General features: G+C 39.5%; 1 protein-coding gene across 5 annotated transcripts in view; it reads left to right on the plus strand.

The window, feature by feature from the left end:
* The window catches only part of GOLGA4 (golgin A4), a 54,263-nt gene that overhangs the window by 18,642 nt on the left and 8,980 nt on the right, over positions 1-26,641 (plus strand). For 4 of the 5 annotated variants that reach the window (XM_079947503.1, XM_079947504.1, XM_079947505.1 and 1 more), the window contains 12 exons: positions 599-682; positions 1,375-1,522; positions 8,212-8,390; positions 9,807-9,938; positions 11,337-11,492; positions 13,137-17,338; positions 18,474-18,595; positions 19,397-19,527; positions 19,711-19,824; positions 22,289-22,309; positions 22,443-22,511; positions 25,002-25,077. In XM_079947503.1, coding sequence (XP_079803629.1) covers positions 599-682; positions 1,375-1,522; positions 8,212-8,390; positions 9,807-9,938; positions 11,337-11,492; positions 13,137-17,338; positions 18,474-18,595; positions 19,397-19,527; positions 19,711-19,824; positions 22,289-22,309; positions 22,443-22,511; positions 25,002-25,077 — 5,434 coding nt within the window. The remainder of the gene's footprint in view (positions 1-598; positions 683-1,374; positions 1,523-8,211; positions 8,391-9,806; positions 9,939-11,336; positions 11,493-13,136; positions 17,339-18,473; positions 18,596-19,396; positions 19,528-19,710; positions 19,825-22,288; positions 22,310-22,442; positions 22,512-25,001; positions 25,078-26,641) is intronic. The other variant, XM_079947506.1, reaches the window with a different exon arrangement.

The following is a 26,641-nucleotide window of genomic DNA, read 5'->3' on the forward strand; positions in this document are numbered from 1 at the left end:
ACAATAGGAGGAACTGGACATATTTTACTCTTGATTGTATTTTATTTTTAATCTAGTGTATGCCTGAAAATTAAAATTTTAAGTGAGTTTTATAGCAGCCTCCACATTATTCCTTAAGAAACTCTAGGAGCCTTTTTGGGCAAAGAGCGTCGTATAAATGTTTTAAGTAAAGCTTGTACCCTCAAAGTCTGTAATGTCTGATATCAGTATAACTTCAACAAGGAAACAAATATTTTCAGCCTCCTCCCTATATAACCAGCATTTAGAAGGAACAAAAGGTATCTTAATGCAGAGGATTCCCAGAGTTGTGTGTGTTGATGTTCTCCAGTGGGGAGCTAAATGATAGTATATATTCAAGTAAGAAATACAGGCTACTCCTTGTTTCCATGGGGGTTGCTTTCCAGGTCATTGCATGCATTGGCAGGGTACATGTAAGCCTGCGCCATTTCATCCTCTTCCCGGGCTGAAAGTGGTGTGTGCATCAGCAGTCACATGCAAAATGGTCGTTCCCTGTACTCAAATGTGAAGCTTTGGTGGGTGAGGGGAAGAGAGTTATTGCAAGATAGGTACACTGCTTATATTTTAACCTGTCTCCTAGGATCTTCATATGGCTGAGAAGACCAAGCTGATCACTCAGTTACGTGACGCCAAGAACTTGATAGAACAGCTAGAGCAAGATAAAGTAAGCAATATAGATTATTTTTAAATTCCTAAAGTATTGTACAAACAGTGCTAATTCAGGCATGAAAATTGCATGGAATTTATTTTGCCGACTGTCTTGAAAATAATTGCTAAAATGAGGATATATGAGAGAGCGACGCAGAGTGAGAGAGAATTGGATGCAGACTTTTTCTTCTGTGACCAGAGCAACTCCTTCCATCCACAGAAGGCTTTAGATCCAGGGGCAGAATCCTTTTCTTGGAAGGAAGGGGAGGTAACTTTTGCCAGTTCCCTTCTCCCCTGCAGCTGTCACCTCCAACACTGTTCCAGCAGGAAACCTCCAGAACAAATTGCATCTCTTCTCTTCTGCTGGGAGGAGCAAAGTCCATATCTAAGCCTGCTGTTTGCTCTTCTTCATGGTCTTTGACTTGTCATAGATATGGGGCTCTTCATGCACATAATCAGAGTCTGAGGGCTGGCTTTTTTAAAGTTCCACCAGTAATCTCCAGATCCTCTTTCCATCCTCTTGCTTATAGTTGCTGTATATTTGTCTAGTACTCGGTAGTGTTTTCTTCCTCACAATGCTTCTGCACTTTCTTCTAATGCAACAAAGAGGTGGGGAAGTTGCATAACAATAACTATGTCTTGTTTATGAGTGTGTGTATGTATGTTTCCACACAGCACCCTCCTTATCTGTAATTACCCATTTTATAGGGCATGGTAATAGCAGAAACCAAACGGCAAATGCATGAAACATTGGAAATGAAGGAAGAAGAAATTGCCCAGTTGCGTACTCGCGTCAAGCAGGTGGTTATGCAAGGTGAAGAGTTAAAAGAACAGAAGGAAAAGTCTGAAAAAGCTGGTAAGAAGTTGTGGTGATTGTTCCTTATCCAAGCAGGAAACATTTATTTGGCATCATTTGTTTGCACTTTGTCACTAACTGTCGCAACACTAACACTAACTGTCCCATTTCCCTGGCCCATCAAAATTAACAACACTGTTTGACTAATGGTCGTCATAGTGCCTTGTGGAACTTGGTGGAAACCTGCAGCTATCCTTGCTCTACTCCTTCATTAATTGCTTTGTACAGAAATGAAAGAGGCAATAAGTTGGCAGACAAAAGAGTTCCAACATTCCTCATTTATAACATAAACATGTTAGGGGGGAAATGCTCAACCCTATCATGGAATCAGAGCTGGCTAGGATGGTCCACATAGATTTAAGCCACCTCATTTTGAATAATGTGCTTCTGCAGTGCCTTACAAGTTGAAGGAGTTAGATCAGTAAGTTTGACAGCAAGTCCTGTGATGAGGAGCCACCTTACTTTTAAGTTCCACACAGCAGCTAAAACTCTTGGCATTCAGTAGTAGTTATACCAATAGCTTAAGCATGAAGTCACATGCTATGAAAAAGAGACACTCCATTCCTGCTAGTTAAATGGCCTAGATGAAGAATTTCTTCCTGGTATTAAGCATGATGTAGATGCTGAATGTAGGGACGCAGGTGGCGCTGTGGGTTAAAGCCTCAGCGCCTAGGACTTGCCGATCGAAAGGTCGGCGGTTCGAATCCCTGCGGCGGGGTGCACTCCCGCTGCTCGGTCCCAGCGCCTGCCAACCTAGCAGTTCGAAAGCACCTCCGGGTGCAAGTAGATAAATAGGGACCGCTTACCAGCGGGAAGGTAAACGGCGTTTCCGTGTGCGGCTCTGGCTCTGGCCAGAGCAGTGATGTCACGCTGGCCACGTGACCCGGAAGTGTCTCCGGACAGCGCTGGCCCCTGGCCTCTTAAGTGAGATGGGCGCACAACCCCAGAGTCTGTCAAGACTGGCCCATACGGGCAGGGGTACCTTTACCTTTACCTAGACGCTGAATGTGGGGACAACAAGAGGATCTGTCTTTTGAGACCTGGTGCAGACTATCTGCAAGCCATGTTTTTCATATTGGAAGCAGCCTTATGAATGCACTTTCTTGCCTTCTCCATCCAGAGCACTTTACCTCTTCCCTTCTCTTCTCTGTATTAACCATGGTTATGCATTATATGTGCACTAAAGCTATAGGTAACCAGGGGTGGCCAACTCCCAAGAGGCTGCAATCTACTTTCTGAATTAAAATCTGGCAGTGATCTACCCCCGTTTTGGGGGGGTTCAGCTCAAAGTTGTTGAGCTTTTCCTAGGGGAGCCAAAGTTGTTGAGTTTCTGTGGGGGGAGCCAGTGATCTACCAGTGATCTACCGGTAGATCATGATCTACCTGTTGGCCACCCCTGGGTAATTCCAAATCATATTTCTATAACCATGGATTGCAACTACTTCAAGCCATGATTTTCGACTCAGGTTTACAAAGTAATTATGGTTTGTTAACCGGTGTTGACAGTGCAGTAGAAATTGCTCATGGGAAGAGATAATGTGCAGCCATGAGGATGACTCATATTTGCAGCATTTGCCTGTATTTTCTGTGTTCTTAGTCACTCCACACATCCAACATCCTACCTCCAGACTTAGCATTTCTCTTTTCGCTTGTTAAACAGAAATAGTTAATTGTGGGGGAAATGGCAGATAAACAGAATGGAATGCAAAATGTTATCTTTTACAATTTTTTTGTTTTGATATAAAATGTTAGATAATACTTTACAGAGTTATTGCATCTATTTAATATTAAGGATAGGTAACATTCGATATGCTTGTATATCTAAGTTGTTGAGAGACACAAAGATACCGCTTTAAGCCAAAGACCTACTTGTTTTGATTTTTGTGAGTCAGTAGGTAGGATTGCGTTACCAGTGTTCAAATGTGATGGGCAAGTCATTGCAACAATTCTTGTAATAAATATATATAATAAAATATGCTTGGAATGCTAAACTTTGAAACTAAATGAAATAAAACCATAACAGTTCAGTTCATATGTCAGATTATTACTGCAGCTTTTCATTCTGTAATAATGAAAGTATTGTGTTAAAATCTCACTAAGCATCTTATTTTTGTGCATCCACACATGCCAATAAGTGAATCATGGTGCCTTTCCCAAGCCTTGTATGAACAGGATTGGGGTAAGGGATCTCTTACTTATATCACTCAACTGCTGCTTGCAGAGGGCTTTAGAAAGTAAATTCTGTGCTTCTCAGGCAATACCTAAAGTGAGTGCCTTCAGTTCAATGTATGGTAGTTAAATCTCTTAATGCCTTGGAATATTTGGCATTGTTTTACAGCTCTTGGAAATCGGTTATGTTATAATAACTTGTACATTAATTTCTCATAATTCAAACTTTAGCATTATACCAATATTAAATATTCTGCACAAAACATTGTGAGGGTTCGCCAGTGTTTGGCCATGTAAAACCATTTCAGATAAATCCTCGTAATTGTTTTCCTTCTTTGCATAAAAGCTATTTCATTCATAGACAAGAAACTCTTTTATATATCCAGGTGCTTATTCAAAATCATTATTGGTGCAGGTTGCCTAAATGTAAGAGAATGTTGTTTTGACTAGATGATTTTTTTTGTTACAGTTCTGCACTTCCATTTCGTGCATACTTGTTGAAACAGACTAAATGAGTATTTCTTAGTCTGCATAATTTGGTTCCATGCTGCTATCTCCTGCTTTCACCACTAGATAGTGCCATAAGTTGAAGACATCAGTTAATATGGCATGAAAGACTTAAAAGAAAGAGGTAAAGATAGCTTTTATTGCACCAACTCTAGTTGTTTATGAAAATTTGTTGCAAGCTTTTGAACCACACCTAGGTATTTCATCAGAGCAAAAGCAAGGAATTGGCTTATGGCTGGCACTTCACTTTTTTTTTTAAAATGAAGAGTGTTTTAAAAATAATTGCAAATTGTGCTCATCATTTTCCTTCACCAGTTCCATTAGAGAAAAAGGATATGCTGTTGATCTCACAGAATACCACTCTGTGGCTCATAATGATGCAACACACTCTTGTATATGGCTGCCTTCATCTTTTTTGGCGCAACATCAATTCAGTTGCCAACATTCTGCAGCCTGGTAATGTTTCTTTTATCCCATGGAATCCCACAGAGTAGTCAAATAAATGTGATATTTTTCCCTGAAACACTCTGAGCCATGAGCTATCTCTTTGTCTGGCAAAAGTCAATTGAACCTTCTCTGAATCTTTATTTGTTAGTGCAAGGTGAGAAGCTAGGCTTTCATGTATAAAAACAGATAATTTATACTTCATCTTAAATCCCCTATAACTGATGGAGAACCTGTGTGCTCAACTTGCGTTCAACAGCTTGATAACTTGCTTTAAAACAGAGTTGGACCAGTAAAAGATACCATTCTTCTATAGCTGATTATTTCATAGATAGACCATTTTGTGGAAACCCACAAAATGCATTTTTGAGAATGTGAATGTAAGCTTGCTAGCTCAGGTGAAGCTCAACCCTTCCTTTCGCTCCTCTTCCTTATCACAAACTCCTTTAAAAAAGTGATGACAGTTTTCACAAACAGCAGATTAGTTGATAAGCATGGCTTTCCACTGCACGGCTTTCTTCTGTGGAGAGAGGGGCAGTGAGGTTTTTCCCCTACTGAAGTCAGTGGGTTGGACATAGTCTAGAGAGTTAGTTGTACTTAACTTTTTGTAGCAATTTCAATAAGGACTATATCCTGTTGAACGATTGGGACTTGGGTTGTGACTAACCCTTTTCATTGATTGCAGTAAGGACCAAGTGCAGTTAAATTAAAAGTACATCTTTTAATTTTTTTAAAAAAATCTCTGCTGTACTCACCTGCAGTCCGAAGGAGCACAGTCAAGAACTCTGGCTTACCATCTCATCTATTGTTTGTGGCTCGTAGTTTCAATTGCATTGGTGGCATTGCTTAGGAATGCCTTTAGCATTTGCCTTGAAAAACATTCATGTTTGCCCCAGAAAGCTACAATGTGATCAGTTCAGTGGAAGTGATTTATCATTGTGTACTTAGATTAATAGAAACACAGAATTGTGGAGTTGGATGGGAACCAGAGCGTCATCTTGTCCAACCTTGTGCAGTGCAGGAATCACAGCTAAATAATCACTGACAAATTGCCACCCAACATCTGTTTAAAAACCTCCAATGAAGGGGGAGCCCATCAACTTTGGAAGTACCCCATTCTTGCTTAGATTGCTTAGATTTCCTGTCAAGTGCAAATTGCAGAATATTCTCACACATTGATTACTTTGAAACAGCTATGCTAGTATAATGGGGGCGAAAACCTACCTCTGTTTTACGATTTGGTTTTATAGCTTTGGTTTAACCAGACTCACTGAGTGAGTAAAAGGTTAACATGGACACCTGTTGTGTAACTTCATGAGTATACACAATCATTTGCAGCTGGCACCTGCCCCTTGTATTAGAATTAGCTACCTCAAATAGTAATGTTGTGTTTCTGCTTATGTGTTAGGATGCCTGAGATGCATAAAATTTTACTTTTAGAGAACAGAATGTGTTTCTGTGAAGTGCTGCTTCTTTGTGTTTTCATGCTTGCGTAGCTTTCTTCCTGGTGTCATGTGTTTGTATTTATGGTAATACAGCTGCATGTTGCTGGGTTTCTGCATTTGAGTAGTCATTCCTAGTTTTATTGGAAAGTTTCTGTTCTTCCTGCCTGTGGGCCTGAATGTGTATTTCTTTTTCACCCATTTTACATTTCAAAAAGCTATAAATAAATAAATAAATAAAATGGCCTGTGCATTTTTGAACTCTGCCTTTTAGAAGGTAGCCCTTTGACACCTTAAATTCTGATTTATTGCACTATGAGGTTTCATTGCTCATCCTCCATCAGAGCTTAAGGGGAAAAGTGTGCGTTGCAGTTGACACGCTGCTGCCACCCAAAATAGCATTCTCATGCTGAATCATTTCTTTTCCCCCTTATAAAATTTAGCACCATTCTATGAGTGTCTACTCAGTAGTAAGACCCATTGAATTCAGTGGAGCTTACACCCAAATATAGGATTGCAGCCTTGACAGTGCTGTGACACTGCACTAGACATTTGCAACCATAGCCCAGTAACAGCCAATGCTACTGCATATAGATAATTCATTAAAAGACAGAGAACATGGGCAGTGCCATATTTTTAAATGCGGTAGTGTTAATGTTTGGATTATATGGCAGTTCCTAAATTTGTCCGTTACTAGTATATGCTTATTTATGTTAGTACTTTGTGCTGAACATATGAAATGCACCTACATTACAGTACAATGGGATTGATAAATATGTTCTGAACTGTGCTGGAAGGCACACGGGGCGAAATCTCATGCTAATGTGGTAGAGCCTTCACAAAGGGCGTTAACGGCATCATTTTTCTGTTGCAAAGTGTCTTTATGGAAGAGTCCCCCCATGTAGAAGAATGCAAATAGCTTTTTTAACAATTTAACTAATGTGGCAACTTGATCCCCCCCCCCCCACTACTTGAGGATTTTACTACGCCAAAACAACAACATTGATAAAAATTCTTCAGTCATAACATTCAGTCATAACATTTTTTAATTATAAAATTATTTTTCATGTATTTAAAACAATCGTCATTCCACTTTTCTATCTTAAAAAGGGATAATCAAAGCAGCTAAGACACCAACTAAATTTACGTAAAAGGAAGACTAAGAGAAGACCAACATATAGTCGTATGCATAGTAAATAATCAGCAAGTTGCAATATTAATTATGCACTGCCCAGTCTTGGTTCGCATATAACATTATGCCAAACTGTGGCTTAGGTTGACATGAGCAAGCTTGCTGATGCACAGAGCAAAAATATCAGCTGTTTTGCTTCCCTCCTGTTGCTGCAGTAATACTGAGAGCTAAATCACCATTTGGTTTAGCATTATGTGTGAATCCAGGCTTATGGTTTGTCTCATTCCAAATAAACTATGAGTTGTAACCAGCTGTTATTTGCTTACCACTCATCGTTTCTTTGGAAACGACAACCTGTGGCTTAGATTTGCATGTAATGCCAAAGCAAACCATGACTTGGATTGTAGTAGTGCAACAGGCTCACAGGAGGAACAAAGTGGCTGTGATTTTTGCTTGTTCACACTTATCCACGGTTGGATTTAGTGTTATGTGCTGATGAAAGTAGTGTTCTGACCTGTCTCCTAGAGAGCTAAAACAAGGACACCAATTGAGCTGTAATGAAGTTTAAAGAAACTGTATAAAAGTTAAATGGCAGTATAGTTATTCACGGTTCTAATGCAAATAAGCTGCTCTTAGGATTACACGAGTGCAGGCATTCCAGACATTCTTATAGACTCCTGAGAATTGCTATGCAGTCATGAGTGAAAAGGGAATTTCTGTTGAATTACCTCTTCTATACAATATTCTTAATTCAATTTATTTTAAGGGCTGAGATGTTTGACACTAAGCAGGAAGCAGAGCCTAGTCCCTTGATTTCTGAGTTTTATTTTGTTGACATAATAGTAAACGTTTGCCTTTCCAGGCTGACTTCATGATTTCTTCTTAGCTAGGTTATTCAGTGAGAATATGGCCTACATATGGTAATTTTACTTTGTCTAGAGTTTCTCCCATGTTAAACCATACATAGAACCTCTTCTTTTTCTTGTTTTCTGCAGCATTTGAAGAGCTTGAGAAGGCTCTCAGTGCAGCCCAAAGGACTGAAGAAGCACGCAAGAAACTGCAAGCAGAAATGGATGAAAGGATCAAGGCAGTAGAAAAGGCAAGCGAGGAAGAGCGTGTGAGCCTTCAACAGGAATTAACAAGGGTGAAGCAGGAGGTGGTTAATATTATGAAGGTAAATGCTAGATCTTCTGTAAGGTAAACTGCAGAGATAAGGTAACAATTCACATTGAAATCAGAATATATCATGTTAGTACTGGCAGAGTTCAATCTTCCCTTGTTGGGGGGTGTATGGGTGAATAAAAGTGCAGTATACAGTGGAACGGGATGCGGGTGGTGCTGAGGGTTAAACCACAGAGCCTAGGAGTTGCCGATCAGAAGGTCGGTGGTTCAAATCCCCGCGACGGGGTGAGCTCCCGTTGTTTGATCCCTGCTCCTGCCAACCTAGCAGTTCGAAAGCACGTCTAAGCGCAAGCAGGTAAGCGGGAAGGTAAACAGCATTCCTGTGCACTGCTCTGGTTCTCCAGAAGCAGCTTAGTCATGCTGGCCACATGACCTGGAAGCTGTACGCCGGCTCCCTCGGCCAATAAAGCGAGATGAGTGCTGCAACCCCAGAGTCGGTCACGACTGGACCTAATGGTCAGGGGCCCCTTTACCTTTACCTTTATACAGTGGAACCTCAGGTTGGTTTTGCAGCAGGATCCGTGCGGGAGGCACGTTCACAACCCACAGTGCCGCATCTGCGCACACGCAGGTTGCGATTTGGCAGTTCTGCGCATGCGCAAGCGCCAAAACCCAGAAGTAACCCGTTCTGGTATTTCTGAGTTCAGCACGGTGCGCAACCCTGAAGCGTAACCTGAAGCGCCTGTAACTCGAGGTACCACTGTACTAAGAATCTGATAATAAATCAATCTTGCAGCTTTACACTGTTCCATTAAAGCCTTGTTTAACTCACAAAAGAATTTGTGTGTTTAATCATGCCACTTTCTCTGCTGCAGAACCAAAATATGGATAGGAATTGTTTGAATCTCTGTAAGGTAGAAAAGGTATATGGATTCTGTAGTATTGTGTTGAACTTGGCTGCTAGGCAACACCCAGAAATATATGACTAAGGTTGTAATGCTATACATACTTATCTAGGAGTTAACTCCATTGTATGCAGCTATTACTGCTGAGTAAATATTAATAGGATTGCACTGTTTGGCTGTAGTTCTATGCATGCATACTTTGAAGTAAGGCTCATTGGATTCAGTGGGACTTCTGAGTAAGCATAATTAGAATTGTACTCTTAAAGGCCTATTAGAAACTGAATGGGAAGATGCGAGTCATTCATAGTGCAATTCTCTGCATCTCTGCCTTTTTGAGGTGAATGGGACTTATTCCTTAGTAAATGTAGATAGAATTGCAGATGTGAACTGGAACTCTTTTGGATCTTTTATTTTTTTTAAAAAAAGCACCAAATAGCATTTATAGCAGGAAAGCAATCTGTTTAGCCACATTTTTATTCTTTATTTCATTTCTCTTTGATCAATAATATAGAAGCACCTTTGTTTCTTGGGTAACATCAGACGTGTGCCTTTCAAATTTGCAGAAATCTTCAGAAGAACGAATTACCGAACTAGAAAAGTTACATAAAAGGGAATTGGCTAGCAAAGAACAGATATTAAATGATAGATTACGGGCTCAAGACCAGGCGTTTCAGGAACAAATGAAAACAGCTCTTGTAAGTGTCTCTTAAGAGCCAGATGGGTCTGGTGTGTGTATACGTGTGTTTGTGGTGATGAATAAAGCTAAGTATGAATAGGAGAACTTGGTGCATAAAGATGCATTTGGATGTATATCTGGGAATCTACAGACCAAGTGAATTATAACACCTATTTATTTAAAATATGTACATATATGCACACCACCCTTCAGCAATTTCTAAAATAAAATGCAATAAGTAAGTTCATGTTAATCAAGAAAACAACAATGCATTAAAAAGTTTGGGAGAATGGAATGTTGGTGCCTGGTGTCAAAAGGATAACAATGGAAGTAAATGGTAGGCCTCCCTGGGAGAGGAATTCTACAAATGGGATCCCACCATTTCTTAACTCCAGATATTTGGGGCATCTGGAGGAGAGCCTCTGAAAATGACCTCAATATACTGGCAGATTGGTATGGGACCAGTGTCCTAAACTCTAGAAGGATTTAAAGATGAGCACCAGGATTTTCAGTTGTGCTTGGAAACTAGCAAGAAGCTAGTGCTTTCGGTATTGCTAGGATACCTTCCTGCTGACTTGTCCCAGTCAGTAGTCAGGACCCTGTACTTTGAACAAACTCAGTAGTTTTTAAAATAGTTTTCAAGGGTAACTGCACATGCAGTACATTACAGTAACCAATCCTAGATGTTCTAGACATTCCTGTAATATAAAGAGGAACTTCTGAACTTTTGACACGTTTTGGAGAGTTTGCCTATCTGTTCTAAATGCTTCCTTTTTCTTTCTCCCGCAACCCCTTTTAGGTAGTTTGCTTGGTTTAAACATATACCTGAAACATAATGTATGGAAATGGGTTTCCAGATAAGAGTTTCCAGACAGAACTTGTCCATATTTCATTGTGTTGTGTAACTGAAAAGGCAGTCTTTTTTATCCAGTCACCTTTACTCAAGTGTTTGCAAATGCACATATTAGTAAGCTGAACTGTGTTTGGTTGAAGGCTCCCTGTATACCATGGAACAAATGTGCTTGCATCCCTATCGATGGATAGGTAGAGTCAGGGAATTATGCTGAGGAAAAGGTTACAGAGTTTTGACATGGAAGCTTTTCCCTTAGACCCTGTTACTGCTGGTCATGCACGTATGTAAGGTTAGATAAGGACTAATAGATTAATTCTAAATCTAGATTATTGCTGCTATTTCTTCATTTTCTGCACACAGAAACTTCACTTTCAAATTCTTTACAGTTACATGAAAAATACAAAATTATAAGGTTCTTTGTGAATTTTTAATCTGTTTGTGTGATATCCACTTTTTAAAAAAATCTACAAGCAAGAATTAAAATAGATAATACTCCTAGTGCTGCTGATAGATCAGTGACTTTATGGTACTTTCTTTTTTAAAAAGTCATAATTCTTGACACAGGAAAAGTGCCAGAGTGAACACCTACAGTCTACACAAGAAAATGAACAACAGGAATCGTTAGCCCTAGAAGAACTGGAACTGCAGAAAAAAGCAATTCAGTTGGAATGTGACAAAAAACTAGAGGACATGCAGCAAGAAATAGAAGCCTACAAAACCGTGAGTAAAAGATTTGGAACATTGGATTCCTTTTTTATATTGCACAAACCTAAAATATAAACTGCATATGAGGGGTATGCAACCTATAATTGCATCTAATGAGAGAAATTTAGGAAGGGTGCTTGGCCCCAAAGGGCATGGCTGTTTATTATTATTATTATTATTATTACATTTTATTATTTATATGCCACCCATCTGATTGGGTTGCCCCAGCCATTCTGGGCGGCTCCCAACAAAATATTAAAAACATAATGCGATTCATGAGAAAGATTGTGAAATCAGTTGGGGCAGACAACAAAGGGGGCAGAAACTGTTATTTGAGCCTAACATAGTGTCTCTAAATAGATATGTTGCAGCAGGAGAAGAATAACCTAGTCTCATATTCTCCTGTTTCATCTTTCCTTGCCTTCCTCTTCCACATGCCTTGGTGGTCTTAGAAACAGAACATAGGAGGCATATGATGTTCATCCTTACATTAATTATCACGATTCATGTTTGGGAGTCAGCTACACAACTTTCTCTTTGTACAAGCTACTGCTTTGTTAGATGCCCTTTTCCAGGAACTTTAAATGATTCGGTAGGTGAATGTGACCATTCCCCTCTAATTCAAGAATAGCCAATCACTTAGGTCCAAGAACCTGTATACCTTGTAACCTAGGTACGTGTGCCCTAGGCCATGTGGAAGTGGGGTGGAGACACAATGTCAAAAGCAGTGTGTAAGTCTGTTGTGCTGATTTTAATCTGACAGGCATCCTATGCAGTTGATAATGCCATGCCTCTTATGCCTTTATGTACTGTTGTGGGTGATTTTACAGGGAGACAGGAGGAAAGGGCCAAATACTGCATTGTGGTACTTAACTGACCATCACTTGGCTCAGTCTAAGGCCAAAGTTAGCTCTTTTGAGGAAATATTTTGTTAAGGACTTTCTTATCTTACTCACACTTCGAAGATTCAAATTGCAGTGGTGCCTCGCAAGACAAAATTAATTCGTTCCGCGAGTTGCTTCGTCTTGCGATTTTTCTGTCTTGCGGAGCGCGGATTCCCCGGGTATTAACGGCTTTAAGAAAAAGGAAGCAAACTCGCAAGACGTTTTCGTCTTGCGAAGCAAGCCCATAGGGAAATTCGTCTTGCGAAGCACCTCGAAAAACGGAAAACCCTTTCGTCTAGCGAGTTTTTCGTCTAGCGAGGCATTCGTCTTGCGGGGAACCACTGTGTTCTTATTATTCATTGTGATGGAATTTGAGAACCCCCCCCCCTTGCTCTTTGACTTTATTCCACTTTAATGAGAAAAGTATGTAATGGTTCTGGAAGTTTTTCTCAGCTTTGGGTCCAGTAATATTTCCCCATTCTCCTTCTGTACGTCAAGGCTATATAAAATTGGCACCTATTAAGGGTGCAATCCTGCCAAAGTTCAGCACTTTGGAGTTCCATTGATTCAAATGGGAGGCAGCGGAGCATATGTTTAATGCCCCCATCACTGGGATTTGAAAGTACTTTGAAAGTACTTAATTTTGGATGGATTATGTCATAATGTTTTGAAATGTATAGCTCATAGTAATAATTTCATTAAAGTATTGTATTCAGGTAGGAGTCAGTCACAGAAAAAGGGATTGATAATATTTTTCAACCAATCTTTTAAACAGAGAATTCTAGAATTGGAAAGTTCCCTTCCAAAGTGTTCGCAGAATGACAGCCAGTTGGAGGAACTGACTGCTCAAATAGAATCAGAAAACAACAGGCACAATAAAGAAATCACTGCCATGGTTGAAAAACATAGAGAAGAGCTTGAGGATGTGAAACGGCAAGAACAACAAGTTTGGACAGAAAAACTTGATACATTAACACTGCAGAAGCAGTCGGAAATGGAGAAATTGAAAATGCAGCTTGATGAAGTGACTAAAGTATTGAAAGAGAAAGAGACTCAATTTCACAGCCATATAGAAGAGATGAACGAAAAAACTTTAGAAAAGCTTGATGTGAAACAAACCGAGCTAGAAGCACTCTCTTCTGAGTTATCAGACACACTAAAAATTCGCCAAGATCTTGAACAGCGTTTGTCAATATTAAAAGATGATGCAGATAAAGCAAAGCTAGAGTTTGAGGGGAAGCTGGAGCAAGAGAAGAACCATCATAAGGAACAAGTTGAAACTATCTTTAAAGATAAGGAAGTCATGGAGAAAACATTCAAAGATGAAATTAGTCAACTCAAGGTACTCTTGGAAGAAAAAGAGAAATGCCAAGTGGAATTGGAAGAGCATTTGAAAACACTGAAGGAATCTCTTAGAAAGGCTGAAATTGAATGCAAAGAAAAGTCTACTGAACTAGATGGCCTTTTTCAGTCCAAGGAGAGCATGGCCAGAGAACAAGCAAGCATTTACGAACAAAAGTTAATAGATTTGCAGCAAAAGCTGGGAAATGTAGACGCTGAAAAATCACGTCTTGATGAACAGGTTGTAAAAACCGAAGCTGAACTGAATGAACTCAAAGCTGAATTAAAGGTTCGGATATCCGAGGTACATGATCTGAAATGTGAACTTGAGGAACAAAAGAAAGAAAATATGCAGAAAGTGTCATCTCTGACAGAACAGCATGAATCACAGTTAAGAGATCTTAGAGAAGAGGTAAATCGGGCAAAGAGTCATTTTACTGATAAGGAAAAGGAGCTTGAACAAACGAAGGGGCTATTGAATCAACAAATTGAGAAACTTGGACAGCAGCTATCAGCCAAAGAGGCAGAAATTAGTGCTTTAAAGAGTGAATATGAAATCAAATTTAAGCAACAAGAGACACAAATGGAGAAAGTTAAAGGAAAATCCAAGGAAATGCAGGAGAGATTCAAGAAGCAACTTTCAGAGCAGGAAGCAAAACTCAAAAAGGAGATGGAGAATAAACAGTTGGAATTTAGTCAGAAAGAGAAGCAATTCAATGCAAAAATGCTGGAAATGGCCCATGCCAGTTCAACTGGAATTGATGATGCTGTGTCAAAACTGGAGAAGAATCAGAAGGAACAACTAGAAAGCCTGCTTGAAGCTCACAAACAAGAACTAGAAGAAGTTGTCCAAACCTGGGAGAAGAAGCTGAGTCAGCTGGCTGAAGAACTTGGAGAAAAGCATGAAATAGAGTTGCAAGAAAAAGATCAAGAAGTAGGAGACCTGAAACAGAAACTGGCCACCTTCAGTATTGAAAGGGAGGACAGAAATGCAGATATTACTCGGTTAAAGAATGAACAGACAGAGAGGGACAAATTGTTGAATGAGTTGCAAGAACAGCTACAGCAAACATTAGCTCAAGTGACAGTTTTGACGCAGAGAGAAACTGATTTGAAAAAGCAACTTGAGAAACTAGAGGATGACTTTAGTTTGTCTCTGAAGGAGAAGATAGAAGTCCAGGAACAGCTTAGTGAAGTAAAAGGAGTAGGAGAAAAAGAGAAGAACAAAGTTGGTGAGCTGGCAGAGAAGTTGAAAACATATGATGAACAACTCAAGGCTCTGAAATTGTCACATTCTAAAGAGTGTGAAGATTATGAGAAAAAACTGGAGGACAAACATTTGGAGCTTCAACAAAAAAAAGCGGAATTTGAGAAGTTTGCAAGGGATATAGCTACACAACTAGAGGATTACCGGCAGAAAGCAGAATCTTTCCTAGAAATAAAAATCACTGAGCTGCTTGAGAAATGCAATGAAAAAATTTCTTCGGCAATTTCTAGAGTTGTACACTGTCACAATTGCACAACAAAAATAAAAGAAACAATATTAATTAAAAGCTGTAAAATTCCTGACCTAGAAGCTCAACTTAAGCAAATAAGAGAGAGTCGTGATACTTTAACCAGTTGTTTCAAAGAATCAAAACAACACTTGCAAGAAAAGGAAAACTTGATAATGTCTATGAAAGTGGATATTGACAGACTCGTAACAGAAAAAGAGCAATTGCAAAAAGAAGGAGGATACCAGCAGGAAGCAGCAACAGAGAAAGAAACTTTCATCACACAATTGAAGAAAGAATTGTCTGAACATATTAATGCTGTCACTTCTCTGAAGGAGGAGCTAAATGAAAAGAAGGCAGAGATCACTGATCTTAACAAGCTTGTCAGTGAGTTAAATCTCAAGCTTGAAATCGACAAATCAGAAAAAGATGCTGCCACAACTCAGTTAAACAAGCAACACAAAGAAAATCGACTTCAGCTGTTGAATGAGGTGCAAGAATTGTCTTCCAGAATTGAAACACTGAGTCAGGAAAAAGCAACTGCTCTTGAACAGGTAGACCACTGGATGAACAAGATGTCAGAGTGGAAGAAGAAAGCCCAGTCAAGATTTACACAGAATCATAACACAATTAAAGAATTACAAAACAAAGTTGAACTGAGTAATAACCAAGCTATCGAAAAAGAAGAGGAATTGAATAAAATGAAGGAAGTGTGTGATAAGCAAACCAAGCACATAGAACATTTGAAAGGCTTACTGGAACAAAAGCAGATTAGAAGAGAAAAACAAGAGTCTGATTTGGTTGCCGAGTTAAAAATCCATACAGCAAGAATTGCTGAGCTAGAAGAACACATCACTCGGAAAACAGCAGAAAATGATTCCTTAATGGATGAACTCAAAAGGCACAATGAGCAGAACAGAGAGCAAAAAGAGCTGGCACAAGAGCTTCAACAAGCTCAGGTGGCAGTTATGGAAAAGGATAAAAGGCTTAAAGAGATGGAACAAGAAGTACTACTTTTTGAAAAGAAAATGCAGACCATGGAAGTTGACCTTGGGGAAAAATCAAAAGAATTTGAAGAAACAAAAGTGGCTTTAATGAAAAGCAAAGAGGAAGAATTAAAGTCTTTGGAAGAGAGGCTTACTTCAGAAACCACTGCTAAAATAGGAGACCTGAAAAAAAAGGCTGAACAAAAAATTGCTTCTATTAGGAAGCAACTGACATCTCAAATGGAAGAAAGGGAACAGCAATATAGACAAGACATGGAACAGCAGTTAAAGCAAAAATTGCAAGACAAAGAAGACAAGATTACGTATTTAGAAGACAAAATTAGATCAATCAATTCTGAGTTAGAAAAGGAGATGATACAGAAGGTAGAAACCTTAAAAGTTTCCACAGAACAAGACAAAGTATGTGCATTAGGGAACATGCAACAGATGTATGAATTAAAAATAGATGGTTTACAAAAAGATTTATTGGAAAAGGAGAGACAGCTAAAGATGTATGACGAGGAACAAAAAGCAAGTAGTGTTTCAAAGCTAGAGGCTCAGTATCAACAAGAAGAACTCTGTAAAAAGGAGCAAGAAGACCACATGCTCATTGAAAAGCTTCAACAAGCACTTGAGGAGCAAAGTAAGAAGCATGCAGCTATCCAAGAAGAACTGAAAACCAAAGAACAAAAAGAGCAAAATATGGAGGGTATGATTAGAGACTTGCAGGAAAAGCTGCAAGAAAAGGAGGGAGAGAGGCAGTCTTTGCAACAAAAGATACACAGTTTGGATGAGACTTTAACAAAAGAGAGAGAACTGAACAGAATTGAGATGGGAGAAACTATTTCAAAACATGATGAAAATTTGCAGGGACTCCAACAGCAGCTGGAGGAAAGAAATGGCCTTATAAAAGACTTGAAAGAAAGCACAGAAGAAAAGAGTAGATCAGTCCTTGAGCTTCAGAAGCTGCTTGATGATCTGCACATTGAGCAAAAGGATTTGCAAGCTAAAGTGGAGGAGACTGAGCGGGAGAAACAGAAACTTGCCAAAGATGTGAGTAGGCTACAGAAGGATTTGCGCATCCTGCGGAAGGAACATCAGCAGGAGCTGGAGATAATGAAAAAAGAATCGGTAGAAGAAATGGAACAAAAAATAAAGTAAGTTCTAGTAGTAGTCTGTAAAATTTCCAGTAAGGACCTGCATGAGCAGTAACATTGTATAAAATAAGAAAAGTTGACATTACATAACATAACTGCTTTGTATATGAAACCTCTATTATTCATAACCAGCATTGGCAGAATAAATCCTTCAAATTCATAGCAAATCATATGGAAAACTCGTCTTTGGCTGCATTTGGGCACTTGTAACTCCAGTTAAAAAACTTCAAGTGAACCTTATACACAAGCTCCTTTGTCTCACTTTAATAATCAAACCAAGAAGTCTCTAACCCTACTTTCCCATTTATCCAAATTTAATATTCTGGCTTGTTCCAAAGCTGAAAACAATGATTTCCTGGTTTGGATGCAGTTGGAAACTACAGTCATACCTTGGGTTATGAACGCTGTGGGTTGCGTACAGGTTACTTCCGGGTTTCAATGCTCGTGCATGTGCAGAAGCACAAAATGACGTCATGCCATGCACAGAAGCGCCAAATTGTGCTACGCGCGTGCGCAGACGCTGCGCTTCCGGCTGTGAACACTGCGGGTTGCGAACGTGCCTCCCGCACAGATCACATTCGCAACCCGAGGTATGACTGTATAGCAGCTGGAAACTTAGTCGTTTCCTGGTTTCATTTCACATGCCTCAAAGTGGAAGATTGCTGGGTCTACATCTTTGTCCTACATTGTCCTAAAAGCCTTAGGAGTTTACAGGTCAAATCTCAGGTTATGTTTACATGGTGTAATTAAATTATTTCATTTGCCCTAACAAAATTAATTGGATTTGTACAAACTGCACTTGGAGCAAATTCTCCTTTTTATAGCCTTATCTGGACACATTTTTCAATTATCATTGTTAGATGAAATTTTATCCTCAGTATGTTTTCACAAAAAGTTTATTTGGTAACATTTTTCTTAATGATTTTTTTTTCTCTTTTCAGTAACTATTGTCTCAATCATACAAATAACCATAGAAATATAAAGAAAAACTGTTAGTGAAAGCCATTTATTTTAACACTTGGGCAGGCTCTCAAATCTCTCTGCTGTAAATTAATATGCTTTTTTGCTTTACTTTTGAATTGCCATATCTGCCCTAGAAAATCTGGACTTATTATTTTGCTGAACCTTTATATAGATATGAACAGGAGGACATTGAATTGAAGCACAACTCCACATTAAAGCAGCTGATGAGGGAATTCAATACCCAGATGGCACAAAAGGACCAAGAAATAGAAACAGCCGTAAAAGAAACAATCAGTGAGTTGGAATAGTATCTTGTGTTGATTTTAAATGCCTATATCTCTTGTAAATTCAATCATCAGATCCATTCCTATAAGATCAATTTAGAAGAAAGAACACCCATAGAGAGAACAGCCAGGGGCATGATAACAAGCCTTGAATTCCCCTCTGTTCTAGCCCTAGATTTGAATGCTCATGTAATACTATATCTTTTCGAATTTATACTACTGTATATATTAACACAAACCCATAAATTTAATGTAAAATATATTAATTTTGCATATATATCTGATAATAAATTGTATCAATAAGTTAACAAGTGTGAATTTCAGATAGTTTGAAAGTACCATAACATCTGTTTAGTTTTTTAGTAAGAATTAGGCATTCAATGGCTCTGTATAGGAGTGGGGAGTTCCAACTGTTCTAATAGCTGTAAAAAATAAAAGTAGAGAAAGAAGAGGTGATAGATAAGCAGTAAAACCTTTGAGTGAAGTTTAATTCATTGCTTACTACTCAAAGCATAATCTTGCCTACAGATTTTAACATGATACTGGCTTGTTTGACCCAACCTACTCTAGTGTGAAAGAAGACACCTTGTATGCCAAAATAAGAAAAGGAATATGTTATCAATTATGTTTTGACATGTCGACATCTCATTAGATTCTAATAGCGTTTTTTTAATGATTCTTCTTTAGAGTTTCTTCTTTTACTGTAGTATTCATTTTTTTGAATGTATCTAGAATGTATTCCTGCTAATTCAATTAAAATAGCATCCCAGTTAAAATGCGATATATAAACACCGTTGACCATTTTTCACAGGTAAAGCTCAAGAGGTTGAATCTGAACTCATAGAAAGTCATCACGCAGAGATAACTCAGTTACATAAAAAGTTGCTAGAAAAAGATGATGACCTACAAAGGACAGTGAAAAAGTATGAAGAAATCCTTGAGGTATATATGGTATTGCTTGTTTTTGCGTTTCTAAAAGTCAGAGTGCAGTTTCATCCAGTATTCATGTATAATTCAGTACTTTCGCAGCTAAAGTTCTTGTAGCTAAAGCTGATGGAAGCCAGATTGTCTCCTAATTGTGAAGTATATAAAGTAATGGTTTTATTTATTTATTTTGTTCTGAAGACTCGAGAAGAAGAAATGACAGAAAAAGTAAATGAGCTTCAGAACCAGCTGGAGAAATTGCAGGAGGAGTACAAACAAAGACTGGCAGATGAAGAAAGCTGGAACAGTGGTGAAGTAAGTTAGAAAACATTATTTTACAAATTTTTACTTAGGAATTTATTGTGGTTCTTAGCTTGTATCTTAGTTTACCTTCATTGGCAAAGGGGCTTGGCTGTTTTTTATCTTTTATTGCCACAGTTGTCTCTCACGTTTGAAGCAATTGCTGTTCTATGCTACAGAGGCAAATAATATTAACTGTGAAAACTGATCTATTCTTAAATATCTTAGTTTTATTTCAGTAGTAAATCAGTTAGTCATATATACAGTTGGTTCAAGACTAAGTTACAGTTACAGATAGGTAGCCGTGTTGGTCTGCCATGGTCAAGACAAAATAAAAAAATTCCTCCTTTTTTATTTTGTCAAGACTAAGTTAGTTGCACTTGGTTTCCTTTGAAATTAGAGAGATTGGGAAATAAGCGATAGCATTCAATGAAGCTATACTCAGAGTTGACCCATTGAATTTAATGGATATAACTGTAAGTTAGGGGACGCAGGTGGCGCTGTGGGTTAAAGCCTCAGTGCCTAGGGCTTGCCGATCGAAAGGTCGGCGGTTCGAATCCCTGCGGCGGGGTGCGCTCCCGCTGCTCGGTCCCAGCGCCTGCCAACCTAGCAGTTCGAAAGCACCTCCGGGTGCAAGTAGATAAATAGGGACTGCTTACCAGCGGGAAGGTAAACGGCGTTTCCGTGTGCGGCTCTGGCTCTGGCTCTGGCCCTGGCCAGAGCAGCGATGTCATGCTGGCCACGTGACCTGGAAGTGTCTCCGGACAGCGCTGGCCCCTGGCCTCTTAAGTGAGATGGGCGCACAACCCCAGAGTCTGTCAAGACTGGCCCGTACGGGCAGGGGTACCTTTACCTTTACCTAACTGTAAGTTAGGTTGATTAATTTCAGTGGGTCTACCCTGAGTAAGACATAGTTGAATACCACCCAAGCACTTTGGTGACGCATGTGATTAGAACCACATCACATACGTGCAGCTAGCTGTGGATATGGAGGCTAACATGGTCCGTTCAGGTGCTGAGGACCACATCATCTGGAGGTGCTAGTAAGGAGCAGGATTCCAGCCCCACAATAAGAGACTACCTTCAACCTGCTCCCGACAACTGACAACAGGCAGCAGCGTTCTCTCCTCTCTGGCAACCTTGACCAGGCAGCTGATAAGGAGGGAGGGAGCTGAAGCTCGCAGAGCCAGCAGGAATTGTAAAAGTACTCAAAGTCTTTAAAATGTTTTCCGTTTGTTAAAAATTGGCATCCAGAGGGCAATTAAGATAAGGTTTTAAAAGAATAAAAGTGAGTGCCGGGGAGCGTGACTTGCCTCGGCGCCATCTTGGCTCCATGGTGCTCTATTCCCAGAAAACGCTACAGTCAGAATTTGAGGGTTCGGTGACACAAGCTTGCAGATTGGCTTGGAGTTTGCTTACCATAAGTATGTCAGTTCCATAGGGATGGATAAGTACATGACAGCATTGCCATGTCTGAGAAGCCATTCATCCAGCTATTTTATGCTTCGAGTTCACTGTTCGGCTGTCGAAATCCAGAGTTCAATCACCCTAAATGGAGAGCGTAAAAGCCCTGGAGCTACAACCAATGTGTCAAGTGCTGCAGGCTAATTATTGCCTATGAACTGGGATCACATACCACCTGCTGTAGTAGTGCAGAGAGAATGAATAGCTTTGGGACCATCTCCTAACATGCAAATAAAAATCAAGTTCTGTATGTGCCTAACCTGCCCCACCCCTCAATCGTTTGGTTGAAACCCTCATCTCCTAAGACGAGAGTTGGCATCCTGGGGTGGAAAAAATATTTCACACCTTTTATTGCTCGCATTTGAAACTGCGTGTTCAGATTGCCCTTTACCCATATATTATATATGTTGTATTTTATCCTTTTGAATAGTGGGATTACAGTTTAGTGTCACAATTTAACCAAAGTTTGTAGTTTCTTTGATAATGTCCTTTTGCAGCCATTTATGTACCCTCATGTCTCATTAATTTAAAATGGGCTGTAAGTTCATGTAATGACCGTGGGAGTTTAGCATAAAGAAAAAACCCAGTCTTTATGGCTCTCAACTAATAGAGATTATGATGAAAGCAAATTGTTCACAAGAAAACATGTATATTACTTATTTAGGAATTCATTTAATAGTTACTTAAGTCTCTCGTTTGAATAGTTTCTTTGTACCACTTAGATTTATTTCAAGCTGTATTTTGGGTGTGACTAAGCTATTTTAATTATTTGTGCTCCTCAAAACTGCTTTTATGTGATAAAAAAATTGCAAGACAAATTTCTTTGTACCAAATAGTAATATATACCATTTCAGATTTTGCAATAAGATTATGAATCAGAGAAATAGATAATGGAGAGTTAATCAGGAATTAATGGCAATTCATATGGATGAAAAATATCCTGCAGTGCTTTTTGTTTTATTTGGCAGGGTACGAAGCAAATACATTTTATTAAATGTTCATTTTTCTGTTTTAGGTAACAATAGCTGAACTTCAGGTAAGATTGGCTTCATCTTTACCACTAGCATAATGTCAATTTTTCCTTCGATGCTGTTTACAATTTTGATGAAAAGTAATAAATTAAGTGTTTGTAGTGCACATTTTCATATATGTTTCTGGTTGTGTTTCAGGCCCAGCTAGCCCAGAAGACAACTCTTGTCAGTGATTCAAAGCTGAAAGAACAGGAATTCATAGAACAGGTAAGAATCTGATAAAAAAAAAAGAAGGAACTTTAGCTCTTGGGTACATTAAAGCATTTTCTAGGCATAATTTGAAAAGGTTATAAAAGGCTACCTAGGCTGCAACCCTTTTTCCCATTTCATGGAAGTAAGGTAAAGGTAAACTTAGGTAAAGGTAAAGGGACCCCTGACTGTTAGGTCCAGTCGTGACCGACTCTGGGGTTGTGGCGCTCATCTCGCTTCATTGGCCGAGGAAGCCAGCGTTTGTCCACAGACAGCTTCCGGGTCATATGGCCAGCATGACTAAGCCGCTTCTGGTGAACCAGGGCAGCGCACAGAAACGCCGTTTACCTTCTCGCCGGAGCGGTACCTATTTATCTACTTGCACTTTGACGTGCTTTTGAACTGCTAGGTTGACAGGAGCAGGGACCGAGCAACGGGAGCTCACCCCATCACGGGGATTCGAACCGCTGACCTTCTGATCGGCAAGTCCTAGGCTCTGTGGTTTAACCCACAGCGCCACCCGCGTCCCATCTTATTGAACATACTTTTGAGTAAACATGCATAGTATAGTGCTGTTAAACACAGATTCAGTTTGCTCATCATTACCAGGCTATTAAAAGTTTGACACTCTAAAGCCCTAAAAGGAATCAGTTTGCAACAATCAAAACCAAGCTCAAATAACCTTTGACTCTACAGTCAAACCTCGGTTGCCAAACATAATCTGTTGCAGAAGCCCGTTTGGCTTCCAAAATGTTTGCCAACCAAAGTGCGCCTTCCCATTGGCTGCAGGAGTTTCCTGCACTCAAGCGGAAGCTGCGTCGAACATTCAGCTTCCAAAAAACGTTCGAAAACTGGAACAATTACTTCTGGGTTTTCAGCGTTCGGGAGCCGAAACGCTCCAAAATGGAGGCATTTGGGAACCAAGGTTTGACTGTATTTCAAACCTACTTGAGTGTTATAGTCAGTTACTCATTCTCAGCCTACCCTACCTCACATGGTTGTTATGAGGATAAAATTGGGAGGAGTATGACTTTGTAAACCACCTTGAGCTCCTCAGAGGAAAGATGGGATATAAATGTAACAAACAATAAAGGAAGTATGCATAATTCAATGATCAAAATACAGATAAAACCAACAGAATTTAAGAACAAGCATACATAATAAAACTATATTTCTAGGTAAAACAAAAAAGGTAAAAAAAGTTTTTAGCAAGTGCTGAAAAGGGTACAGTAAAGGGGACTGTCTGATATTAATATAGAGGGAGTATATGCATAAAGCATTTGTTCAAGGAAACTGGTTCCAAGCTGCTGAGGGCTTTATATACAATAGTAACACCTTGGGTCAAGGTGACATGCCTATTTCTCTTGTACCATTCCAATTTCTAACCCACAGTGGGAAGCACCTCTGTCTGTGTGTCCTCCAAGTGGTGACCCCAAAGGAAGATGTTCTTTGATGTCCTCCACTTTGGGGTGAATCCCCCCATGGTTTACCCCACCACATGTAGCTGGTTCTGTTCTTTTCAGCCAAGCCAGAGGCAATGCTTTGATCCAAAGCAACACTCTCATGTGTAATCACTCAATTCAGAACAGAACCACTTGTCGGTTGCAATCAACAAAAAACGCTCTTTCTGCAAACAGAAAAAAACAGTAAGACTATGAAACTGAAGTGGTCAGATAACAAGTACTCATACCAGATGAGAGGACAGTTTGGACAATGGTCAGTATAGTGCTAGCCAGCCCCTCTCTGCTTCCCAGGAGACTCGTGGCCAGGTCTACTTTTATCAGATCTTATCAGATCTTTATCAGATCTTAAATTAGACAGAAAGAAAGGCAGACAGAAAACCCTAATCTTTGCTAATATTTCCCAACATGTCTAGTAGGTAAAGGTAAAGGGACCCCTGACCATTAGGTCCAGTCATGGCCGAATCTGGGGTTGCGACGCTCATCTCGCTTTATTGGCCAAGGGAGCCAGCTTACGGCTTCCGGGTCATGTGGCCAGCATGACTAAGCCGCTTCTGGTGAACCAGAGCAGTGCACGGAAACGCTGTTTACCTTCCCGCCGGAGCAGTACCTATTTATCTACTTGCACTTTGACGTGCTTTCGAACTGCTAGGTTGGCAGGAGCAGGGACCGAGCAATGGGAGCTCATCCCATCACGGGGATTCGAACCGCCAAACTTCTGATCAGCAAGCCCTAGGCTCTGTGGTTTAACCCACAGCGCCACCCGCATCCCATGATTATTCCTTAGGAGACATTATTATTATAATGCCACCTGGGTCCCTTTACATGTCTAATGCACACTAACAAATATTTACATGGTCAGTTTAAGTGAGATAGATAGAGAGATAATATTTAACACCCTGAGTTGTCACCAGTAGTGGGTGGGGGAAGACAGACACAGTTTGGTAACTGCTTTCTCGTACATTCAATACACCTCAAAGTTGAAACATATTCCGAGTCATCTCCGTTATGTTTGTTTTATCCTCCTCATCCATCACTTTATTCTTAGATTCATACACTACAAGACCGGTTGAAAAATTACGAGAAGAATATGTATGTCACAACAGTTGCATCGCCTTACAGAGGTGAGGAATGTTTGTCTTGGCACTGAGCTACAGAATAAAGCCTAAGAGACTACTTGCAAACCTAACTAGGGCTGCAAATATATGTACTCTTACCTGGGAGTAAACCCCACTGAGCTAACAAAATTTAGGGTGATAGATAAATTTAAGGCCAAAAGTTAGTCTTCAGACTTTTATGGTTGTGTGTCAGGTATGGAAGGCCTTGTTAACACTTGTTAATAGTCTCTCAGTTCCATGCCACTTTGCTCATTTGCGTCGAACTGAGCTATACAGATTTTGCCATGTATCTAGACCCCTTCCTGTACAGTTGACCCTAAAAGTTTGCATATATCAGATGAAAGATGTTACGCTGAAATATTGTTCAGTAGGGCAGTTCTGAATCTTTTTACACAAATACATATTTTTAAAAAATGAAGTGATTTTGCATGATCTGTAAATGTAAGATTAGTTGCGTTCCAATGTCCACCTCATGGATCACATGCAATATATATAAGTATTCCCTTGTGGAAAAATTGCTACATTGAAATCACAAATAGAACATAGTTCATATTTTCAGTCATTTTCATTCCAATTGCTTACATACCCTGACGACTAGAGCTTCAAAGCCGTAAATAGACATGTGTTGCAGTAATGCAGTTCCTGATGCAGATTATGGTTTATTCTTTAATTTTAATGTTTTTTGTCCTTTAGTATAATTTTACTTCATGGAAAATGAGTGTGACATGTAAGCATGTTTGCCACATGTATTTATGTGTGCATGTGAGCAACATGGAGAATATAAAAATTAAGGTATAACCAGTAGCTAACATTTTGATACATGTGTAGTTCATACTTTTCCAGAAATCAGGTATTGAAGACATGTTTTAGATCTCCTCAAATCTTGGGATTAATGATGCCTGCTGCAATGTCAGCAAGCCAAAGTACAAATACAGTATGATTGAGAGTTGGGCTGTAGGTGTTTTCATACTGCAGTCTCATCCTGGAGGGAGAATGCTTTAGTTTAACAATCCTCTGATTTTAGCAAGGGATTTCCAGTGGTAGCCACGAGTGTTTGCTGAATTCCACCAGCAATTATGTTTGTGCATAAAAAGTTAAAATCCACACGTAACTAGGAAAGTAAAATCTGCTACTTTTGGACTTTTAGTTTAAGTGAACATAAATGGAAAAACAAGAGTCACGGCTTAATCTCCAAGAACGTAGATATTTTCCTCTTACCCTCTGAAAGCTAGTCTTATGTCATACTTAGAATGCTTCTGCTTTTTATATTGTGTTTTTATGAAGAAAACATTTTAAGATATCAGTTACCATGCAAAAATTTTATGAAAACAATGTTGCTAAGAAACATAAACAGGATTAGATTAGAAGTCTTAGGAGAAACACTTGTAAGAATTTAGTTAATACAATATATTGCAAATATTTTCCCAGCCTTGTCCTTCAACATTTGATGTAAAATTTGGGCATGCCTGTGCACTCACACACAGTTGTCTCAAAGGGTCTCTGGGTCCTGTGGGGTTTGCTTTCTAAACTGTCATATCTCCATGTTGGGGGTGGGGCAGTGGAGCAAAGG

Source organism: Podarcis cretensis, assembly GCF_951804945.1.
Source record: "Podarcis cretensis genome assembly, chromosome: 12".
NCBI classification, from domain to species: Eukaryota; Metazoa; Chordata; class Lepidosauria; order Squamata; family Lacertidae; genus Podarcis; species Podarcis cretensis.